The 24,824-nt window shown below is 39.8% G+C and overlaps 1 protein-coding gene across 1 annotated transcript; it reads left to right on the forward strand.

Moving 5' to 3' along the window:
* The first annotated feature begins 17,102 nt into the window (after positions 1–17,102).
* dlx1a (distal-less homeobox 1a) lies at positions 17,103–22,051 on the forward strand. The gene is made up of 5 exons (XM_020651478.3): positions 17,103–18,190; positions 18,764–18,878; positions 19,349–19,941; positions 20,220–20,419; positions 20,799–22,051. Exons 3-5 carry the CDS (start codon positions 19,632–19,634, stop codon positions 21,048–21,050), a joined length of 762 nt encoding a protein of 253 aa, XP_020507134.1. The 5' UTR covers positions 17,103–18,190; positions 18,764–18,878; positions 19,349–19,631; the 3' UTR covers positions 21,051–22,051.
* Positions 22,052–24,824: the final 2,773 nt, after the last annotated feature.

Raw genomic sequence — 24,824 nt, forward strand, 5'->3', positions numbered from 1 at the left:
ACTGTACACAAGTATCTGGGGGATAGTGAGAAGACTGCTTTTGAAAATTACACACATGTCAATCACGATACGATAAAAAAAAAAACACTCCCAGGACCCCCGGTCTGAAAGCTCGGTATTTTCCCGCCGCACCGAGCTCTCTGAGTAAATAGGAATGCTCGCACACAGACACACACACACTGACATTTGCCAGATGCTCAGTGCTAATTAGGGCCAAGTATTCCCCCTCATACGGAGCGTGTGAGAAACCATAAGTGCACCGCCAGCCGCCCTGTAAGACCTGACTCGGGTCAGACTTTCATGTTTGGACTCAATGTTTGATCATAATCATGTTGTTTTTAGTTTTCATGCAAAAAAAAAGAAGCATGGATGAAAGTTTTCTTTGATGTAATTCATAGTTTGGGAAAAAATGTGTGTTAATTTGTAACACAAATAAACAAGTTGCAGAGTGTTTTAAGAAATATTTGTCTGCTTAGCTCAGATACATACAGATGTGCTTATCCATTGAGGATACCTTCATTCAGTTCAGTGCTGCCTGTGGAGGTGAACCACAGCAAAATACAAGTGCAGAGGAGCAAAGTGTCCTCAACTTGCTGCTTTTATTTTTCTGTCTTTACATTTCATCTTCATGTTTGTCATTCATCATCCTACCTACAAGCTTCCAAAAACCTGTCCTTTCCTCCTGCATGATATTCCACTCCTCCACCCCCCCAGATAGTGCTGCTGGGGCACTAAGCAGGAAGTCAAAGAACAGTTTTCCATCCTCCGACCCCCCTCCTCACTCTGCTCTCCCAGGCTGCAGCGTGGCTCGGTGTCCTGGCTCCTGTCCAGGTTTTGTGTGCTGTGATGGGGAGGGTCACGGTTTGCGTCTGACCCTGGGGCCTGCACGTTGGATGTTGTTATTATTAGTGCTCCGTGCCCCCCACCCCCCGGGCAGACAGTCCCCAAAGCAGGAGGAACTGACCAGGCTCTGGAGAGGCTCTGGACCTGGAGAACAGCTGTGCAGGTTAGAGCTGCTGGGGCCCCCCACCGTCCCCTGGGAGCACCGCTGCACCGGCCCCGTCAGGAGGTGAAACTGTTTTTTATTCAGACTCATTGCACCACCTCATAAGAGACGCCTGCAGGACAGAGTCAACGGTTAAAGGCATAGGGTTTGTGCATGAGAAGTTACGGATAAGCTTTTAAACTTTCCCTCCAGAGTAGAGTTGTTCTAACACTAATAAAATGTCTTCAATGCCTCTGATTCAGACTTACATGTAGAATCAAGTTACTCCAAGTACGCCAGCCACTTCATCAATCCTGTCTTGTTATTTAGTAGCCCCCTTAACATTCTACTTATACAACACATTTTCTTCTAAACAGTAGCTGACACAGCAATAATGTATACTTTTTGTCTTTCACTGGCATCAACTGTTTCGAAGTGGCAAAGAAGAACTGGTTTGAGGTAACTCGTGTGATAATAACACAATCCAAAAAGCAGTGCTGATGAAGAGTGTAACTTTAATCAAGTCTATCAAAATATATATTTTACTGTTCTCTCATCACATGACAAATATCCCATCTACATGGTACAAAAAGCACACCACCAAAACCATTTGAATATTCTTTTAACAGCACAGGTATCAGACTGTTTTCTGTACTTAAGTCTAGGTATCAGAATCAGTTTGGAAACCAAAAAAAAAAAAACAAATCTAAATTTGTCAATCATAAACTATTTGCATTTTCTGCATATTGTCAATCCCTTCTATGTTTTGGGAGTAGTAGACCAGCAGTTACCAACCTTGTGCTCCCTTATAATAAATAAGACTGAAAGCAGGACCGCTATTCCCGAGTCATTCACTAAGGTATACATGTTGATTTTGAACAAATCTCAAAACAGAAGCAAATCAACACAAAACATTAGTTGAGATAATCATAGTAAACTACTGTGAGCCGTTTTGACTATAGAGTGGATGGCATTGTGGCCATACTGAAATTGAAATAAGACACTTGTTTTTAATAATACATACAAATCTTTGTTTTGAAAGCATTTTTTACACAGTATGTATTGATATTATGATATAAATCCAGATATGCCCTGAAAGGGTTTTTTTTTATTTATATCATCCAATCCATTCTGCTAGTTGAACCCCTCTGAACATTTTAAGCTTCCCTTAGCTATATCAGTGTTTTATCTTGTAACAGGTGCCTCTCCGTGTGGGTGTTTATAAATGTGTTTGTGGATGTATCTCTGTATTGTATGTTTGCTGTACAACTTCTCTGCCTTTGCCATTAGTTGCTTTGTGAATGAATCGCAGTCAGAGGAGGGCAAAGGGTATTTAAAAGCCTACCCTACCTCTCTCTACCATCTTAATTCTGCCTATTCTTGGCAGTTCTGGAGGGGGGGCTTTTAACTGTGTAAATAGCTCTGGAAATTGCGTGTGGCCTTTGACTGTCTCTGTAATTGCGAGACTCTTGCAGTATTTTGCTTGGCAGTCTGAGAGGTTAACCCCTGAGGGCTTGGGGCCTGGAGCTCTCCGTCTGACTGGCAGAGGGCTCCTCAAAGCTCCACTTGTTCACCTCCCAGCCCAGGCAGCTTTAAGCCGCCGCTGATCCTCTTCTGGATGAGAGAGAGAGAGAAAGAGAGGGAGGGAGGCTGGTGCATTCATCAGTTGCTGAGATGCTGCAGGGTAAAGCTTTGAGTACAACAGGGCAACATAGACACACCCAACGCTTCCTCTTTGCACCTGGGCAGTCAGTGGTGGTCGCAGCTTTGTCACCTCTGAAAGAGAGCGCCAGAAATAAACTCAGGTTTTAGCTGTTATTGAAGTATAGTCATGCTGCTGCAGAATACTGATAATATTATTTGTACCAAATAAATAGCAATTGTAATTGCTATTTATGTAATTGTAAATAGCCACTGTTCCTTAAAGGCTTTATATGTGATTTTTCACACTTAAATGTAATATAAATCAAGTATATCCTCTGAAAATAACTCTGTGAGTCATGACTGTCTACAATGGGTGTAACACCCGAGTCCCACTGTCTGTGATGCTTTCAGAGTTTTCAGAGTCCTATCTTCAGTTTGTTTACATCGTTAGGACAGCCGGCTGACTCCTCCCCTCGTGTATAAAAGTTGTTTAATTGAGGGACTAGAGAAAAGAAGAATAACATACTGTACTCACTGCTTAACTGTGTTTCTAGATCACGCTCATTTCAGGTAAATTTACATGCAGTGTGAAGATACGAGCATAATAAAGATCACTAGCATTAGCATGCTAACACAACAATGCAGCGCGGGTTGTTTTGGTTTCATGCTGGTGCTCAAGGGCGACATCTGCTGGATCAAAAAATATCATATAAAGCCTTTAAGTTAACTCTGCACATGGATGCTGATAGTTTGTTGTATCAAACTTTAGTTCAAGCTGTTGCTATATGGTGGCTATTTTCCTCTGGTTTCATGCTTACTTCAGTGCTGAACAGCAACTATTCATTGGCTAAAGTTTGACAAAAGCCAAGCTTACCATTCAATAAAGCACTATCTAACAATGTTAGATAACATACAACAATATAACTTCTCCAGCCACAGTTTATGCTTTATTACGGTATATACACATGTGCACGGCACACTGGATTACAGCAACAACAACAGTTTATGGCAATTTATGTAAATCTCAACAGAACTCCAGAGCATGCACCAAATACAGAACAGTCTGTTACGTGGTTCAACTCGGTTAGTGTTACAGGCACTATGTCAGCCATGATCAAAAAAAGTCATGTCTGGAACCATTTTGAAAAACAAAAGACCACAATAACATGCAAAAATATGTGACTTTAAACTTGCATATCATAGAAATAGTATACGATTTAAGCACAAGGACAGCAGGCAGATCATTTGCTGGCTCTGTTAGTGCGCTACATTGTGATTAAACCAGAGCGGTGAAAATTAGCCCGCTAACAATGAAAATGATAACTGGAGGCTAGGCTAGTATTCAACTACTTGAATGTTGTAATGACTTAAAATGCCCATCTCTATTTACTAGGCATATTTCCTAGCAAACATCAGTATTAGAAGTTGGTTTAATGCTAGCATGAGCTGTTGTCCACAGTAGCTAATGGGTTATCAAATAAGTAGTTTTAACTTGATATGTGGCTCTTTTCCTGGTCAGAAGCAGTATGTTAAAGAACTATGTGGACTGTTGTAACAGGCTGGTAGTAGCTCTGTTTGAATTTCAATGTAGCATTTCTGTACTATTTCTGAAGCATGGAAGATTTAAATGTGACCACGATGTTGTCTTTAAACTTATCAACAACTATTTGTAAGATTTCTACATTTTGATGTTTTTCTGACCTGAAATACATTCTACAACATTATACAAGCCTTTGAGTATCACTCTTACCTAACAAAGATGTGTACTAGAGAGCCACAAAAAGCCTTTGGCAGCCCTGGAAATAAGAGAGGCATTCAGATTATAAAAATAAATGTAGCATATTCAAACATGGCCAAAGAAAATGTCATATTTAATTATCTTGATTCTGGACTGAAACCTGTTTTAGTGAAGAGTTCTGCATCATCTATTAAACTCTTGATTTTGACTTGCATAAGTATTCAGGGGGAGAAATGTTGGACTTGTGCAGAAGGTACTTTCTAACCTGTCTCCTGTGATGGATGTTGTTGCCGTATGAAATGGTCTGTAAAGATGCAGCCTCGTGTTGAGTCACAGCAGAAACTGTGCAGAGAAAAGACAACACACACGGTTTCCTCCTCGGATTCCCACATTGTTCTTGCCAGCTCTGCTCCCCCCTGGGCCTCAAGAGCGACTCTACGCCCCAGACAAAAGTACACAAGCAGAAAAGAAATATCAAGGCACAAAAGCTCTTTATGTAATGCTGTCAAGTTGCATTGATTTTTTTTCCCCAGTATATTTGACAGACAACATAAAATCGTTGCTTCATGTCATGTCAGGCTGGGCCACGGAGACCGTGTCATCTCTGCCACTATCACTCAATTCTTTGGTAGAAATGTTTCTTGAACTAGGCATTGTGCCGAGACATTGACTGAGTGATTCATTTTTTGGGACTTTGAACATGTTTGGTGCCATTACACAGCAGCATGTATTCAAGCTCAAATCTGAGTTAGTTAGTTTCATGACTAAACTTTTGTCCAGTTTAGAGGAAGCTTGGAGTTGCTATCCGAGGTCTTGGGTCTGTTTCATCAGTGTGGCAGTGGATGGATGGATTCAAGAACCGCAGATGGAATGGGGTGCTGGTTTGTCTCTGGATTTTTAGTGAAGGTTCAGCAGCTGTGCAATCAGACCTTGCTCTGACCCCACCTGTCCGGACGTTCCTCCTCGCCCTCCATCATGTCCATATGTCACGCATATGCTGATGAAGCGCTAGTCGCGTGCAACCTCTGGCCGTACCTGCACTCTGATTTAGTGAGGAGATCACAATACTAAAGGTACATTCAGGGAATACAGTACTTTATTTTGTCCTGTTTCCACTCATCAGGACTTTATTTAAACTCCTTCTGAGTTATTGTCCACGTGTGGCCACTGTGCAATAAACAGAAAGAAAAAAGAGTATAATTAAAACACACTTCAGTACAGTTGAGTACTTCCATACTATGCCAACTTCATGTTCAGCTCCCTTACATCTGTTAGGGAAATGTTTTACTTCCTATTCCACTGCATTTATCTGACAACTGTGGATCAGGATCAGAATCAGAATCAGTTTATTGCCAAGTACATTTAAACATACAAAGAATTTGACTTGGTGTATTGATGCTAAACAATTAACAAGGAAATAAAGCAGAACTAACAACAACTTAAATAATACAGTATAAGAAGCTATTACAATATATAAAATATAATTTAAAAATCTCAAATCTAAAATAAAAAACACAAAATGTACAAAAGGTGTAATGTAGGAGCTGTGCAGTGGACTATGAGAACAAATCTTAGTGTGTGTAACTACTCAGAGTGCATGTAGGGAAGATAAATCTTGGTTGGTATAGATCTAGGTTCATACAGATACTACACACAAAACTAACTGTTTAGTTAAGAAATACTGTAAAAGAAAACAATTGACTAAACTTACAAATATTTCTGTAGCATATACAGCAATGCTTAGCTTTATGGTTTATTTGAACCAGTCTTTTAAAACTTTGTTACGCTTTACCATAATTTCTATACTGTTATCAATGTAATAAATACATCTACTATCTTACACAATACTAAACATATTTTTTGGGTAATCAAATGAATGATGGAAGTTGCTGCTAAAACACAAAACTAGTCAACATTAGCATGAGTTAAGCCCTGGTTGTTTCTTTCTCCTTCATGCACTGATTGAACCTCTGCTGTAGTAAAGTGGAATGATGAATGAATGGCCAAGAATTTTCTTTTATTTGACGTATATACAGTTATAGATATCATCTTTCACATTTCGCTTTTAGCTTGAGCTAGCCCCTACAAGCTAGCTTTAACAACTTAGCGCTTTGGTTTTGCTTTCTAGTTTGCAGGTTTGTTCCTGCTGTTAGGCTCAGTCTTTTATCAAATGAGCATGTTTTGTAAAACTATTAAGAACAGGTGTCCCAAGTTTTTAAGTGTTTGGTTTAGTTAGGTGTGTTGTAATGTAATGTTGGTTGGGCCTATTAGTTAATTTTGTAAGGTGAGGGTCCAATGTGTGGTGGATAGATCACTCTAGTTAAGAGAAACAGAAGGATGGAGACAGATAACTTTCTCAGCAGCACCTTACTGTCATCCACATTGTTCTGCCACACAACAACAAACACAACACTTCCTTGTTACTCATCACATGTCCTGTCGTTAGCCAATCAGAGGTTAGGATGATAAAACTCAAGGCAACATTATGACAAACACAGAAGTAGATTCAATATCATGTGGTCACAGTTACTAGGTGCTGCTGCAAACATTAAAACATGTAAATATATCAATATTAACTTTGTAAACTCAAATATGTAAATAGTTCACTGTATAAATGTTAACTTATTTATAACTTAAACCTAAATACATGAATTAACTAAAATATATGAATTTACTTCACTTTTAAATCTTACAATTTGTTAACTTTTATTTTGAAATATTTTCATTTCAACATTAGTAATAGTTTTGTTGTGAAGCTCTGAATTAAATGCATTTACTCTTCAATAACTATTTATTTCTTGCCTCATTTTCTTTAGGCCAAGAATGAGTACTTCTTCCACCCTGCTATCTGATTTAAAAAAACATGTTTTCTGCTGACATTGTTCAGCCTTGTTTGGGGACTGAGCTGAGTGTGACACAATAGAAGAGGCAGCAGTGTCAGACATGTGGATGCTCTGTGGTCGCTGTTGAGAACACTAAGCTCTGTATTTGCTCTCCTCTCGCTGAGGGTAACAGCCTCTCCAGCCCAGGTTAGGAGTGGGGCTCCCTGCAGCTGCTGTCTCTGAGGCTGATTAGCACGATGATGAGCGAATGAGAGGCGGGGGGGGGGGGGGGGGGGGGGGGAGCCGAACCGCGCGCTCACACACTCTGAAAGGGTTAAGCAGCGGGTTAGGGAGGAGACCTGCACTGTGTCCAGGATGTTGAGTGCTGCGGCGCAATGGTGTGCTGTTACACTGCATGAGGCCTCTGCTCCACTTGGGTTCTGATTGGGCCTGTAAGATCACAGCAACCCCCCTCCTCCTTCTCTCTGCCAACCCCCCCCCCCTCCCTGAGGGTTTCTCTCTCCACATCCTCCCTGCTGATTATCACTACTGCCAGAGCTGACTCTTGCACTCCAGCTGCTGTCCACACTGGCTCTGGGGCTAATTTAACCAGGCTGCATTGGAGGTAGAAAAACTTTCTCACACGGCCTGAAAATGCAGCGCCCCTGCACAGTGTCGTCCTCCCTGACTTCAGCTTGTTGCCCTCTGCAGAAACCTCCATCAAGCTGCTGCTGTTCACCACAAAAAGAAACTGCTATACTAACGCTACATGCTCTTCCATTAAGCCCTCCCTTGTGGTGCTTTTTAAACAATATCCAGAGCTACAAATGATTCAAACAAGGTCACAGTCCTCTTCACTTGGAAGTAGTTCATCAGTACAAAACAGAGACAGCGGAGGTTTCTACATGTGTTGCTCACTGCAGGTGTTTCCTCTCAGAGAGAGGAAACACTGTCCAAAAGGTGACTCTCAACAGTCCTCTTCAATCTGAAACTCAGCCCTTAAGCTCCTGATACAAAACACACGCACAATATCTTTCAATAGCCACTGTATATCAAAGAATTTGGTGCTTTCATTTCAAGGCAACCATAAACAAAAGGTTAAAAACAGGGTATTTCAAGTTATTGTTATTTGATTCAAGCAAAAGGCTGAATAATTCACACAAACATCACCCTGAAACGCAGCAGTGAAAACATTTTTTTGACTTTGTGGGGGCTGCAAGGGATAAAAACATAGTAATTGACCTGTCGAATCACGATGAAGTGTTGCCTTTAGAATTCGGCCAAAATTTTAAATGAGACTTTTTTTTGAACCCCAAATGAACTGAGAGATTTTCACACAGAAAATGTTTTATCTATTGTTTTATATTCTATCATGGTTCATGTGTATATTAAATTCTGTGCAACAGTTAAAAATTCAAACAATATACACACTACAAACATCGGCACTAATCTTCTGCCCTGGCAAATATCCATAAGCCACTTGGACACATGCCAGCACCCTTGGGAGAAAATCCCTGTCTTACTTGTGGGTGTGTGCCAGAGCAGCATTATGTGAGTGATGATGAGGAGAGTCCTCTGTCAGCTCCGGTGTCTCTCTGCAGGGCTGTCATGGGTTGAACAATTGGACAGAGAGAGCAAGACAGTGCTGCACGATCCCAGTATACCCCTCCCTCATCCTAACCCTGCCATGTTTAAATGGAAGCATTGTGACTGTAGACCTGCTCTCATCTTCATGTACTTTTTTTTTTTCCTCCCTCTCAGCACATAATGAGCCCAGACTATGTGACGACAGGCATTGTGTCCAACCACATCAAAATTAAAGATGAAGATTGGAGTCTAGAGGCAGCTGCAGGTCTTTCTTGCTAAAACTCATTTATATAGGTCAGTGCTGTCATACATTTTGTCTGTGCGTGCACCATGCTGTGTGTGTGTTCTGATATGAAGTATTAAATCATTTTTTATGTAAGTGTTTATGTAAGTTTGTATGTCAGCCTGTCTGTGCTTTTTGATTTTATTAGAGCACTCTGTCCTGTATGTAAAGCACTTTGTAACTGTGTGTTTTAAAAAAGTGCTCAATCATTTGAATTTATTATAATTATTATTATTTGTCTTCGCTCGCTCCAGCTTCATACAAGGTGTGTGAGTTAAGTGTGTGTGCATATGTACAAAATGAATATGAAATGACCTTTTACATTCTGAATGTGTGTGTGGTCTCTCAAACAGAGAGCCAGGTGGTAACAGTTGATTTAATCCAATTTCTGCCCCGAGCAACAATTCAGTTATGGTATTAGAGCTGTAATCTAATGCACTTGTTCATTCACTTGCAGCACTGTGTTAAATACTTGTGGCTATGTTGTATCTATTATATGGATGACCATCATTTGAGTTAGTCATGTAATTTTAGACATGTGAGGAGGCGGTGCAGAGTGAGAGATTTCAGTATCAGAGATGTAGCATGCTCATTGTCCATGTGATGGATATATATATTTTCTAAACAGGTGGTGTAACATTAAAAAACATGTTAAAAAAAGAAATCACCCGGCATCATTTATTAAGATTAAACTGCTTCAGATCACACTCTTTATGTGTCTTCTCTTCCACAGAGTGTTCCCTCCATCAGTGAACAATGCAGCCACACTACACCTGACAGGTATTTAATCTCTTCAAGTTATTTTCTCTGGGAATCCCCCTCTCTTTCATTTATGAAGTGCAATCGAGAAATCAAACCTGGGAGCACTCTTTGCTGGCAAATGAGTTATGAGGAGATCGCGCTTTGTTTTTTGGGGGGGTTTTTTCACAGAGAGAATTCATACAATGAATACAGAACCTTTGTACACAAAAATATTCTGAAACAATAAAATAAAGACACAGATACGGTTTATTTTGAAATAGAGAGAGGCAAGTTATACATGCGGGTCTTAATATTACAAAGTGTGATATTTGAATGAGTGTTATAATAATCAATACCATTGTTGTTGATGTCTCTTATGTGATTAAAGATATTGTGAAACAGGTATTTCTTACATTTTGCAGCTACTCTGTGAGAATGAATCCAACACTTTGTTGCAGCTTTTTTTTTTTCCTGCAGAGTTAAACTGACCACAGAGATAGCATCTGAAGTCTCAGCAGGCAATTAGAATGTAATTAGCTTAAACTGTGTGTAATTTTGTGTTGTCTGCTACTTTTCCGTGTTTATTTTCAGCAATGTTTCTCAGGAACTCCCACTTTATAATTGCACCAAAAGCTTATTTTAGATTTTTTTTTCTTTTTCCAGTCTGCCACTCCACTGCTCTGCTAAACACTGCAGATGCTATCAACAACAATGTCATTGTGGCTGTGTTTGCCTTGCACACAAACACATGCACTCTGATCTGGTGCATGAATAAATAATTCACATAGGTCAAGCTTTGATCCTTCCATACTTGTACTTCTCGGCTTGCCAGTAGAGGCAGGAAAACCAGTAGATTGAAAACGAGGAATGCATCAAGGGGTGTGCTGTTTACTTGTAGCGGTGCGGGCAGCTGGTTAGCCACCTCTCTGCCGTTTTTTACACCCCCCTCCCTCACTTTTCAATTCCAGCCAGACCCCAGGCTTGGCTACTAACTGGGGGTTGGAATATTGTGCACTGGGGATCAATGTGGCCCTGAGTGAAATGTCAACTCCGGCCCTGCGATGTGTCAGGCTGTGAGGGAGTTGTAATGGCTATTGATCCACTGTGCGCTTAATGCAGAGCTGTCCCGCCACGACGCAAGCCAGCTGCAGCACAGAGATGTATGTATGAGATGAGCTAAATCGGAGAAAATAGAAAAGAAAGAGCCCACAGTTTTGTGTCCCCCCCCCCCCCCACATCCCTCCCTCTCTGGCTGCAGATTGATCTTCCTCTTCCTGCTGATTCTAACTGGGGTCTGTCATTATCTTACTCTGTCATTAGGGGCTCCATTGACAGCCTTGGCCTGCCTGTGTCACTCTATTGAGACAGCAACACTTTTCCCATGCAGTGTTCCCTACATTTATTAAAATCTCTGACAGGCTTGTCTTTGCTTTCTCCAAAGATGGCTGAGCTTCAGGCAGCAGTGCAGCGGTGTAATTGAAAGACGAGGCTCGCTGTCCCCGGCTTGTAATATCTGTGAGGTACAGCTGTAGGTCAGACTGGTTTACATCAGACTGCAAAATCAGAACACCTCTGTCTGAGGATCTCTGATTGTTAGAGGGAACCTACTACCCTTCTTATTCCTCTATCTGTGAATCATGTATGTCACCGTCAGTGTTTTAAATTCCAGACTGGGAAGTAAGGTATGGTTTGAAAATGATGAGACAGGCAGTGATTAAAGGTGGGTGGGTTTTTTTAAATTTTTTTATGCATCTTGTTTTTTTTATAAAAGATACATTTTACTATTCCAAATCAGGAATAGAATATGAGAAATCTATTTGTTATTTGTTATTATCCTGTTTATTTATTTATTCTGCATGTAAACAAAGACGGATATAAAGTCACTCTGCCACAAAGTGTTGAATGCATCATATTAAATAATGTGAAAATCATTCGTTTGAAAGAAGAAGAATCTGGTATATTTTGTGAACGGGTCACATTAACATTTCTTTTATTTTCACAGTGCAAAGAACATCATGATAAAGTCAGTGGGAATCTGTTACAGTCCTAAGGGGAAGCAGAGCCTTTTTTCTTTGACTTGATCACCATGCATCTTGGAGCTTCAGAAGGCTTCTGCATGCAGAATCTTGTTTATAAAAACTCCTGCATTTAACCTCAGACATCTTTAAATTTAAACAACTAACAACACACTAGTTCATGAGTCCACCAACAGAGGAGAGTGTAGATTAAATAAGAATACACTAATTGTAGTGCTATGTTGTTGCAATACAAATCCTTCAGTGCTAAGGGACTGTAATAATGGTTACTGGGTGGGCAGCTGAAAGTCATATATTGCTTATTTAAAAAGTAAAACCTCTTTTAAAAAAAGTTTTCCTTGAACCACCATCATGACTTATAATGAATATATTAGAAATGTAAAAATATTTGATTGAGTCAGATCTGCTTATTTTGCCATCAATAACAAAAAACCAGAATGATTTCATTGGTATACTCCTGTTTAAACTTTAACATTTCAACAGAGAAAACACTTTCACATAGACACAGAATCAAACATAGGAAGTAGATTTATCTATAGCTATATAAACTACTATTTTATTGTATATGGTAACATTCAAACATTAAAACAAAACATTAAAAATAAATGAAATAACCATCCTCTCTCCTCATATTACTTTTACACACTGTCAAACTAAATAACCCTGTTTGTAAATATTAATTAATGCTCAAATGTTAGATCAGCTGCTGCAATTTGACTGGATTTAAAGAGCCATTTGGTTCCGTGTTAAAGTGACAGAATAGTAAAAGAATATAATGACAGATTTCAATATGAATCAAATGGAAAACAACAAATTAAAGTTCCTCTGTGAAGCAACCCAAACATCTTTATTCATACAGTCTTTACATAAGTCAATATTTCTGATCATGTGATTAATGCTGTGTTGTATTCTATGCCTATTGATGTACTGTAGAGACTTGACAACTTGAAAACATTTCTTGAGGCTGTCAGGAAGTGCCCAGTGGGGTGCACAGCATTGAGATTGGTGGTTTGTGTGTATATGTGTGTATGTGTGTGTATTTGTGTGCTATACACAAAAAAGCAATGCTGAGTATAGGGCTGCTGCTGGTTGGCCCAGGCTGCTCCTCCGTCTTACAGGAGGCACAATCAGGTAGGACCAGGGGGTCTCTGGCTGTCTTGGCCCTCGTAACACACGAGGCTGCTCAATGGGACGGAAGTTATGGGGGGGTTTGGGGATGAAGCTGATGACATGGTGGGTGACAGAGACTCATCATTTGAGTGTGATACAAGTATTTGAGCTGCAAGGCTGTAATGTTGCTCGGCTTGTCTGGAGAGATTTATTCCAGATTGCAGGGGCCAGAGGGGTCAGCGGCCAACACGTGGGCGGTTTCTCAAGGAAAAAAAAAAAAAAACACTTGTGGAAGTAGCAAAACACAATGAAAGAAGAATCAGTCTGTGAAAGGAGAATGTGTATCAAAAACTGGAGCAGAGCTTTATAATGATGGTTTGAGACAGCTTGAAGAGTTAATTTAGTGTTTGCTTTCATGCATATGTACATGTTGGACACTCCCTTAAATACAAAGGATTTCAGTCTCCACAAAGCAAGCTCTTGGTGGAAATAAGCGTTTATTCTTTTTTCTTCTGGCAAGGAAGAAGAAATGTTTAATCCAACACCCACTGTGAAAGGAAAAAGTAATGCATATCTCACTATCTCGCCTGTCTCTGCCAGCGAGCTGAAATTGAAATTTTAATGCATTTCAGAGTTTTTTTTTCCCGAACGGCGAGGCTGATAGGCACTGGGATGTCATATTTACAGTATGAACACCCATGGTTTAATGCACTCTACAATACTGCCATCTCCCAAGTTCTAACCCCGAACAAAACATGTTCTGCTCTTGAACATAAAGGGGAAAAAAAGGGCGAAGAACAAAATTATTCCTCAAACTGTCTATCAAGCTTCTGCATTCATGGCAAAGTCTAGAGGGCATGTCAGTCCTCCTGCCTCTGAGAGAGGTAATTATCCTTTTCCTGTCAGAGAACAACAAATGATAGCCAGCTTTGGGGGTGCATTTTCGGGAGCTGAAATTTGTCAATTGGAAGGAGAAGGAGGTTTAATTTTCTGGCAGCTGCATATCTACTTTTATCATGTTTTTTTCTCGGGTCATTTGTTGCGTGTTTTTTTTCTTTCCCTTTTCACATGCACAGGGTAATGCTGTTTTTTTTTTTTATGTCTGAGGGTGTATTTATGTGCCCTGCATTAACATACCTATTTATAGTCCTACTCTTTCTTACAGTCATCTTTTTTTTCTGTTGTGACCATTTCACAGATTATATATTGTCCAAGTAATTTCCCTTTCAGCATCTGTGTTTTTTACCTTTCAGAGAAAGCAGTGAATGGAGGGAAAATTATCACAATTACTCATATAATTGAGCCGTCTTTGTAGCAAGTGCAGCTTCAGTAGCCCCCTTTTTTCCATCAGCCAAAATGGTTTCATTATATGGGTTTTTCATATTCCCTGACACGGGGCTCTGCTGAGGGCCTGGCGCGTGGATGAGATGCAGGATGAACAGAGCGAATCATTAAGGTCACAGTAGGAATAATTATCCCAGCTATGGAAAGAGCATCTACAGCCTTATTCTCCCCGCCTGGCACAAATGCAACGTCCACGGCTTAGAACTTCGTCACAAATGGAGCTTCCACCTTCTACTTATACAAAAGAAGAGAGGGGGAGAGCAAGACTTGTATCAACATGACAATTTTCCATCATTAAGACTAATGACAGGCACAGACTGTGGGGATCAAGGGGAGCACAAAAAAGGAGAGGCACATTCAGGTGTTGGCTGAGTGCTGACCTCCTTCCTGTCTTTGTTGGAGACTTAACTCTTAACAAAAAACTAGAAAAGGGGTTTCAGACTAAAGGCGCAGTGGCAGCTGAACGTCAAGCAGCCCAGTTCTCCATGGGCAAATGACTTAATTGGTGAATTTGCATGTTTTCCATTTGCAGGGAAATTAATTAAATAAGACCTACATGTAAAGATAATCAATCTTTGTTTTAGTGATGATGAAATTATTCCCCATTTAAAGTTTTATTGATTTTATTCTCCACTGTGTGAAGTATTTTCTTAATTTAAATTATCTTAAAATCTATTTTCTGGTTCGGGGAAACTTCTTTGCCCAGTTCTTGGCTTAACAGACGGGAATGTGTGGCATGTAGCAAGTTTCAGGCATCAATGTGTCACTAGTTTCTTTTACAGTTTAGCTGAATTAAGTAAAAGCCATATTTTGCCAAGTCTTTTCTCCCCCAGCCTTCACTCAGGTAATTGGTCATTTTGCAGCCAATTTCAGGCAGGTTGGATGCTTGCTGCCATGGCCTGACCCCTGCTGCTGCCGTAATGGGGACAGCATTTCTACAAGTTCAGCTGGGGGCTTTTCCACACTGTGACCCCAGCTCTCTGAAGGGAGAGAGCAAATCTGAACACTGAAAGGGGAAAAGAGAGGGGGAAATGTGATTTCTGCAGTGACCAGCTTTAAAGCCTATTACACTCCTGGTAATTACAGTGTCTGTCTTTTATAACTAGAATATTTTTTTTGGAGTTAGATTATATTTGCATGGAAGAAAGAGTCACTGGGTTCAAATGTTTTATTTATAATCCACTAATATGTCATAAATAACAAATTCTGATTTTTGAGGAAAAAATGGCAGAAAAAGACACAAATAACAAACACAGAAAAAGTCATACTGTTTAATACCACATGCTCTCTATTTCAACTATCAGCAGTTTTCATAGTAAGTCGTCTTCTGAGCAACAAGTCCATGTTGGAGTCCATGCAGGAGCATTCAGTCAGTGATCCCAAAACATTTTATGTTAGTGCCTGAAAACAAATAAAACAAAGTTATTATACAGCACACATTAAAAAGTTCAACACCTTGTCTTCGTTTTATTAATACATTCTGTACAAAACATTTTCAATATTTTGTCTCTTAATAGAGAAAATAAATTAACTATGAACACTTATGAATACAAATTAAAATGTGTGCTTCTAATAAAAAATAAAATTCAGAGAAACCAAAAATAATGTTTTAGACTACTAACAGGATTTAAATGAAATATAAACAAAGTGTTTGTGTTTCCTGGTGGTGGTAAAATTGTGCTCTCATTTGTAATAAAATCACACATGGCTAACACTGCTTTTTAAAACACATTTAGTTAATGTTGAAGGTAAATGCTTCTCATGGTCAAATTATCTTTCTTGTTTGTTCTCTGAAAACAAAACAAAAAGACAACATCATTAATTTTTCTTCCTGCTGACCACCACGATAATTCACTTCATTAACAATTTGAACAATCTTGTTTCTCAGGTATCATGACTCATCCTTTTGTTTACATATAACTCAGAAAACAAATCAATTCACATTCTGATGCTACATTGAACATGAAAATCGACACTGAATCCAGTTAATTGCAGTGCATCTAGTGTTGCGTTCATTTTTGCTGCAAATGACAGGATGTTATTGAGAAGCAAAGTCAGAGAGGAAGCAAACAAAAGCCAATTTTTTACTTCTTTGATTCAAAGCTAAAAATTTGAAATAGACTTTCATAAGTGACACACCTAATTTCATGTATTTTTGTAGCTGAGGAGTTCAGGTACAGAATGAGAATTAAGAATAAAACTGCCGAGATACTGTTGAGGAGATCAGCTTGACTTTTTGTACTGGTGTGTGCATCAGGCTTTTGAGTTAATGCAACCATGTGACCTGAAAAACATCTAATAAATTAATATAAATGTAATTTGCAATGTCAACATTTTTGCACAATTGGTTAAAGACACATAAGACTGAAAAAAACAAACTGCTATGAGAATATATAAATGTGCATGTTGCCTATACTTTAGAAGGAAAGCAGATAAAATGTCACAGTTCCCTGTACCTCCAATGACAATAATTAGTCACTGCTGCAATGCAGTTTGCAGACTGCACGTGGAGTTGTGCCCCCACACAGCACGGACGCGCAGTTCACTGATGCACCGCGGTTTGGATAATGTTTGGTGGCTGTGAAAATGTGGGTTGGCATGTCAGCTGAGTTAGTAGTCTAAGGGCTTTCTATCACCGGACTGAAATGAAGTCTGTGACATCTTGGCCCGTTTACCCATCCATACCCCCCCCCCCCCACCCCCCACCCTCTCTCTTCCTCTCTCTCTTTTTCTGTCTCTCCACCTCTGCACTCGCCCTCAGGTGAAGAGCAGCAGGTGTTAAAACACCCTCAGCCACAGAGCTACTCACTCCTAATGAGGCCTGCCTCCGCGCTCCAGCCATGCATAGAGGACTTTATTTTTAGTGTTGGGCTGCTGCAGGAAGGAGGACCGGAGTGGCCTCCGCTGCCCTCCTGCAGGAGTCAAATTAGAAATTAAAGTGGTAATATTATCGCACGCCTGCTCGCTTAATGTCCCTGAGGATGGCTTGAGAAAATCCCTCATGTAAATAGTTAATGGTTTAGCTTGTGTGCAAATCAACACTTTGTAAATGTTTGATTGTGCAAAAGGTATAAATCAAATGATTTATGCAGCATGATTAAGTCTACTCTGCGTTAAATTTACATCTAGGCCCACTACAAATAACAGCCAGTAATAATTATTGCTATTATTTCAGGAACCCTCGTGGTATTACTTTACATTTGTTCTGCCTCTATTCTGTTAATGGTTTTGCTCACAGCCGCGTGGCAGTTTGCAGATACTATAATCGTGGGAAAATAATGACAGTTATCAGTCGCACCCACCAAGTACCCATAAAAATCTGTCCTCTGTTCTGGAAGATGATAATTATTGGTTGTACTGCCATTATCATTGTCGTTGTTGATAGAGGAAATCTTGAAGCATTTTTCGAAAGTAATTCCGGAGAAATCACTTCAAATTGGTCTATTTCAGGGGGGATAAGGGACCAGCTTTTTCGTTATAGCCTAATATTTCACAGAAATCTTTAAATCCAGGCAGCCGCAGCCGCCTGGCACTCTGTGGCGCACATGCCGTGATGTCAGCGCCTGCATTTTTTATAACCACATTTTTTTGCAACTTGCTAGTTCTGTTTTGAGTTCAATTATGTAATTACACTGATAATCACAGTGACGGAATTTAACTGCCTTTAATTTGTTATTCAGGTGGAGATGGAGGGACTGCGGTTGGAGCAGCAGCCAGGGTGTGTTTCTGCTCTGCACAGACAGCAGAGGAAGAGCTGCAGCGGGAAAATGAAGCCTAATAAAATCAAGAGTGTCTGGATACTTTCTTCTTCTACTTTCACCAAGTGCATCCCGCGGAGGATCTATGACCCCGGATGACGCCGATTTATCTGCTACTTTTATATCACCTGATTTTTTTAAAGTAAGTGCATCGATGTTGCCTCTGACTGCTGATTAAATTATTATTATTATTATTTTTTTTTTAATGGACCCTGGTTGTACTCATAGCTGCATCAGTGGTCCTTTTCGAGCTTTGAAAGAAATATCTCCTGTGTTTAGTCAGTCGTCAGTTCAATTTAATCAAATGTCCGTGGATAATTGTTCTTGTATGGCTGTGGGAGGCCGGCCGCACCCCCACCCTCACTCAGTTTCATGCTAATCAAAGGTGCCAGTGTTTAACACAACTGTGACCATTAATTGATTGCGAAAGAGTGTGCGTAAAGTCGTTTGGAAAGCATTTCAATGTGATAAGAAAATAGGCCTGTGTGCATTCATGGCTGTGTTCTAAAACAAGCCACAGCTAGGTGGGAAAACATTTTGACACAAGAACAGTTTCCTACTTATTATATTTTATGGAATACTTCCTGTTATTATACGTTTTTTAGTTGTATGCATTTGACGACGATCAATTTAGTTAATTAAAGTGCGATTTCATTTTACTTAAAAAATAAATCTTACAATATATTTCTTATTTTGTGATGTTGTGTGTTTTCAGGTGTTATAAAACATCATTAAGCAGAAACCTGAGCCAACAATCCTCATTTGACATCAGGGCAGAACTGGTTCACCTCCCTCATTGCTGCCAGGTGTAACTGAGACCTCAAGCCACCGTAAGTGTTAAATACATGACTAATTACAGAGCTACTTATGAAAATTAAACACTAGTGTTATGCTAATACACCTTCCTGCAGATAGAGCTTCAATCAAAAAAGCTTTAATCAAACGGAATAAAGCAAACAGAGCAGCTTCAACGAGCCTGCAAATATGATTTAACTTTAATAAATGACGTTTTATAACCTACGCTGCACTTCTACTTTCTAATAATAATACAATACAATAATTATAATGTAATTATTTATTAAAGAGAAATATATTATTGAAAAACACAGTTTCAGGATATTTCTAAGGGACAAAACAAAAAGGCCATCACCTAATGGTTATAAATGTATTCAGTAGCTTATTTTGTGTCCAAAACTGCTGTTGTGAATTTATTAACTGATAATAAAAACAACAAAAATAGTGAATCTTTACATGTCAGGAGGAACTATAGTACATTTGTGTTTTTCCTTGACTTTATCAGCTTCTTCGGACCCAGCCCCAGCGTCGCCAATCGGCTTCCCTCTTGGAGCGAGTGGACCAATCAGCGACCGTCTTCGATGAATATTCATGAGTCCGAGATTCAAACCTTTGAGCGAGTTTGTCTTGGTCCACAGCATCATACCTGGGACTTTTCACAGGCACAAACTACATTTTCTTATGAATGGAAAGAAAAAAAATCAGTTCGGCTTAAATTGGGACCCATCCTTCACTGAGATCATAGAAGGAAAACAACAAAAGCGAGACAAGGGGGACCGCGAGAAGAGATGACAATGACTACAATCCCAGAAAGTCTTAATAGCACTGCCTCAGGAAAAACCGTTTTCATGGAGTTTGGACCCCCGAGTCAGCAAATGTCGCCTTCCTCCATGTCTCACGGACACTATCCCATGCACTGTTTACATTCTGCAGGTCATAACCAGCACGACAGCTACAGCCCAGCATCGTCGTTCCCCAGATCTTTGGGTTATCCATACGTCAACTCGGTCGGCAGCCATTCCACCAGTCCATATCTCAGCACAGTACAGAGCTACCAAAACAGCTCGGCGCTCTCACAGACACGGTTAGAGGACGCAGGTAAGTGTTCAACGGCATCTTAAATATCCACTTTCTGTGTTGGCACCGCTTTCAAATGTTTACAGTCGCCGCCGCAGCGAAAAGACAAGCCAGATGTTGGAATTAGGCTTGGTAATTATTTATTGCGTAACGCTATAAACAATGTATGCAATTAAGGGTAATTATACCTAAAGTACAGCCTGTAAAACTGCGCTGGAGTATTCATAGCTGCGCAGCACTGTTAGCTACAACTGCCTCTTCTATTTTAACCTTCTCTTTTTCATTTTCCTCTCCCTCAGCGCCAGAAACAGAGAAAAACACAGTGGTGGAAGGCGGAGAGGTTCGGTTCAACGGGAAAGGGAAAAAGATTAGAAAACCAAGGACTATCTATTCGAGTTTACAACTTCAAGCTCTGAACAGGAGATTTCAACAAACGCAATATTTGGCGTTACCGGAGCGAGCCGAGCTGGCAGCGTCGCTGGGTCTCACTCAGACACAGGTAAGTGTCCACACACGGATACGCACAAATACTTTCACACAAATATGCAATCATTAGCAATGTGAGTAACATTTACAATTAATATGGAACATTATTTAACTAGGACTAATTTAAAATGTCATGTTTTACCACAAATGAAAGCTTTTCTTTTGTTTCTGTAAATATCATTACGTCATTCAGTGATTTATAACAATTAAATGTCTGTACAGTAATGTCGCATTGAGATCAAGATATAACAAATGTTATGACTCTTGACTTCATAAAAATGGAATCTGCTACGTGCGTAAATCTTGCCAAATTCTGTTAACGATTACGTTTAATCTGCCATTAAAATTCCCCTTCCATTGTCTAATCCAGATTATTTTCTTTGTCTCTCCAGGTGAAGATTTGGTTTCAAAATAAACGCTCTAAGTTCAAGAAACTGATGAAGCAAGGCGGTGGAACAATTGACGCCAACGCGTTGGCCACCGGCCGCGGACTGTCTAGCGGGTCCCCCTCGGTGGCACCTGTCTGGACCTCACCGACCACCGTCAAGACTTCGGTGGGATCAACCGGATCTTACATTCCCAGCTACACCTCGTGGTATCCCACCACACACCAAGAGTCTATGCAACAGTCACAGCTCATGTGAACAAACACCTCAGCCCTCCACTCGGCCCTGGCTCGCGGATCCGGATGTTAAAGGAGCCTGTAGCCGCACCGCGCAGCCCGGCATTGATACAAACCAATAACAACAACAACAACAACCCCGGAGTCTACTGCCGCGTGCAGCCAGCTGACAGTGGCCTCCTCAACCCGGAAGGAGCAAAGAGGAAGAAGGGATTGAAAGACTGAAAGGGCGCGCTATGCGCCTAAGGGTAACAATTCCCTGACAGCGAGCGGAAGTCGTAGACATATGGGTCCTTTTTTGGCTGCTTTTTATCACTGTTGTGTCCGTTTCTATTTTTTTTTTTAAATATCTATTTGTGTGAGTATTTCTGTTTGTAAGAAAACATGTGTTTGTTTACTCCAGATGTCGGGCCTTAGGTGATTATAAAAAATCAATCTGCAGTCATTAACATTTAAAGGTGGATCAGATCAAAGAGGGGTTTCTTTAACCAAATAATGAATAATTCCACCATCGGGGCAGGATATGCTTACAGCACATTCAACCACGGAGCAGGTTGTGCAACGCCTCAAATGTTGTTTCTATGTGTTTGTTATTTAATTTAAATTATTCGGACATGTTGAGGTCTGCCTGTGTTCATTTTGTGCGTGTTTTTCAAACAACAACAACACTGTGTTGTTTCTGCTGCACTAACGCAAGCAAAGCTTTTCTATGCCGTGCCCCCATGTTATGTGAAAACATTTAAATGGCCTGACATTTTGCTGCTTTGGAAAAAAAGAAATATGGCGAGGGTGAGCAGCTGATTTGTCACTGTATTTTGTACATATTTTCCGGATTTGTTTTTGTGCTGTACTGGATACGCTGTGAAACAGGGTTTTAGGCTTTCTGTATTCGTCGAGATGTGTTTAGTCCACATAGAAAATATTTAGTTTTGTATTGATCACTTTAATTTATTGATCTGTTTCTGAAAGTTTATGTACAGAATGTGCAAAGTTTCAAAAGCAGTAAAAGAATGATTTAAATTATGTCAAGAAAGGTGTCTGATTGAAATCCACCACCCATCCTCTCCATACTACTTCATCCACCCACCCACCTCCTCCTCACGCGTGAAAAGAAAAGGCTTCAGCGTGGTGCAGCTTTAATGGGGGCTGACAAAGCAGTATCATGTCGGTTATTGTAGCAGGCACCATGTGAGTGTGAGCTGCAAAAGGCTCGTCGTTCAGATTCATAGTCGTGTTCAGACCAAATGGGTTTGTGGTTGCAGATGTTGTCAAACCTCTGGAGTGACCTCATAAATTATAAATCTGACGCCGTGTCTAAAAATCCTCCAAAACAAAACTCCTAATGCATCTGCAATAAAATAAAAGCTCAGCAGCATTTAACATGTTAAATGAAAAAATAAAGACAGGTTAATCTTTTGTCCGGCATCAGATATTTAGAAGCGTTTTAACCTAGCCGTCCAGAAGACAAGTCATTTGATAAACATCGCTTATTTCTTGTAAGCTTTTCTTATCTTTTGTCTCTGTATCTTCCCACAATCCCCATGTTCTCGACGTGAATAGGAGAGATCAACTGTGTGTGTGTGTTAAGTGAATAATTGCGCAGGAGGCAGGTGCTGCAGAAAAGACTGGATGAGCACTTGAAGCGGCGGGGATCAGATGGAGATCAGGGAAAGTGAAAAGTTCAAAGGCTTTCTTGTTTGGAGTTCACACTTTATTCATTTGCACTATAGTTCTACTCATTAGTGCAGTCAGCCTTTTTTTACTGGATCATACTCATGCTTTTTAAATGTAGATACATCAAAGAAACGGTACTGAACTTCAGACAGTTAGAAATACCTCTCCAATCAAACGCCATTGAAACTTGACCGGAAATAAAAAATCGAAATGTGGATCTTTTTAAATTTGGGTGCAAGAAAAAAAAAAAAAAAAATTAAAAAAATAATAATACTACTAATAATAATAATATACAACACCCCCGAAAAACGAAAACTTGGAAACTAGGCATTCAATAATAATGGGAAATTATAAAGGGAACATTATTATCACACACAAAAATATTTTCTAGTTACACACCTCAGATCCTTATTCAGAAACAAATTGAGCGAAACGGACTTAAAAATGTGCGGCTAGTAGCCAACTCGCTCCCTTGGATCTGAATAAATATTTGAGTATTTTGCAAGCACATATAAAATAAGATGCAATCTCTTCGATCTGCATCGCATTAATTTATCAGGTCAGAGGTAGCCTGCAAAAAACAACTAGGCTACATTCACTTCATTCATTTGGTTGTTCATCAATTATTTTCATTAAAATATTTAAAATAGGCTACACACTGTTCAAAATGTTAAATCAGACCATCATTATCATATATTTTGCTTTTTAAATAGTCTAATGAATCTGGCGCAGTTTAGTTTTTCTGGCAGCATCACACCATCTTCTTAAAGTAATATCTGTTCTACTTTGTGTTACATTGTATACAATCCTCCAGCCTCCATTACTGATTTCATTCAAACCCTCTACATATGCGGTTCTTTGTGAACAAGCCTACAGAAAGGCCTAGCTATATGTATATTTAGACAGCATTAAGAAGTAACATGAATTGTGCTGCTGCTGTAGCAAACATAAATGTGCCTACCTAAGCCTTAGAAAGGCGCAGCTGCACATCCAAGAGGGTCAGTGTTATTTCGCTGTATTCTCCCCTTGATTATACGAGCTGAGCCCATCAAACCCAGCATAATTACAGTAATTTCGCCCTTATTTATTCTAATGCAGTTTCCCATCTCTGAGGTAATTATGAGCCTTTTTTTCGCACGGAGGATCTTTCTGCGTTGACAAAGGAGATAGTGCTCTGAAAGAAAATTTGCTGCAGCAAAAGAAGCAAAAAAAAAAAAATAGGTGAGCAGCTATTTCGTCACTGTTCCCTTAGACTTAGACTTATGTGTAAGGCTGGCAAATTGCTTGCAGGTGTACACCACATCACGGAGTTCTGTCAGTGCGGAGAAGAGGCTTCAAAATTAGCAGAGCACAATAAGAGTAATGAGAGCAGGGGCTGAATTAAAGAACATTTTGTGTGTCTGCTCTTCCTTACATTTCCTACACGTGTGCACGGCTTTATCAGCTTTAAGACATTTTCCTAGAGTAAGCAGTTTTTGATTGAATATTAAATAAACTGGACTTATTTTAAAATGGAATTAAAAAGGGTAAAATATGCCTTCAGTCTGCACGAAAGATCTCTTGGGAATGTGTTACATTATAAAATATTTAGAAAAAGGCCTAAAATTCTTTGATTTAACTTAGAATAAAACGTTTAGGCAGGAAGAAAAAATGATGAATTATGCTGTTTGAAATGCATTGACTCATCCTGCCATGTCAATGAATATTCCTTTAAGAAATGAAAATAAATACCTACCTTGTAAGCTTGGAATTGAGGAGGCAAAGCTCTGTCTCAGGTTGTCAGAAAGCAGCAGCATCCTGCAGCACAGACACAAACTGCTTAAATCCCACAAAATGTGTCCCATGTGTCGGTCTAAGCTTTAGCAGCAGCACAGTTCAGAAAATGACTGAAAATGTCTGCTTTATTTCCCCTCTTTATAGCTGATAGGGGAGAAAAAATGTAGATTATTAGCATAAATGTTTACTCCTCATTACGCTGATGACATTGTGCACTCGAGATCTTGGTAATCTTTGGGGGGAAATTATGAGTAATTTTTTAAAATTTAAAGCAGCAGTTACCATGCAATTCAGACTAATTCTGCGTAGGCTCCACACGGATATAATTATCGTTGAGTCAAGATGT

The sequence above is a fragment of the Labrus bergylta genome, chromosome 13, assembly GCF_963930695.1.
Source record: "Labrus bergylta chromosome 13, fLabBer1.1, whole genome shotgun sequence".
In the NCBI taxonomy this organism is placed as follows: Eukaryota; Metazoa; Chordata; class Actinopteri; order Labriformes; family Labridae; genus Labrus; species Labrus bergylta.

Coding starts and splice junctions, on each gene's coding strand:
- dlx1a (XM_020651478.3), top strand. CDS start 19,632: ATGACAATGACTACAATCCCAGAAAGTCTTAATAGCACTGCCTCAGGA. Junction 19,942..20,219: donor GACACGGTTAGAGGACGCAG/GTAAGTGTTCAA, acceptor CCTCTCCCTCAG/CGCCAGAAACAGAGAAAAAC. Junction 20,420..20,798: donor TGGGTCTCACTCAGACACAG/GTAAGTGTCCAC, acceptor TTGTCTCTCCAG/GTGAAGATTTGGTTTCAAAA.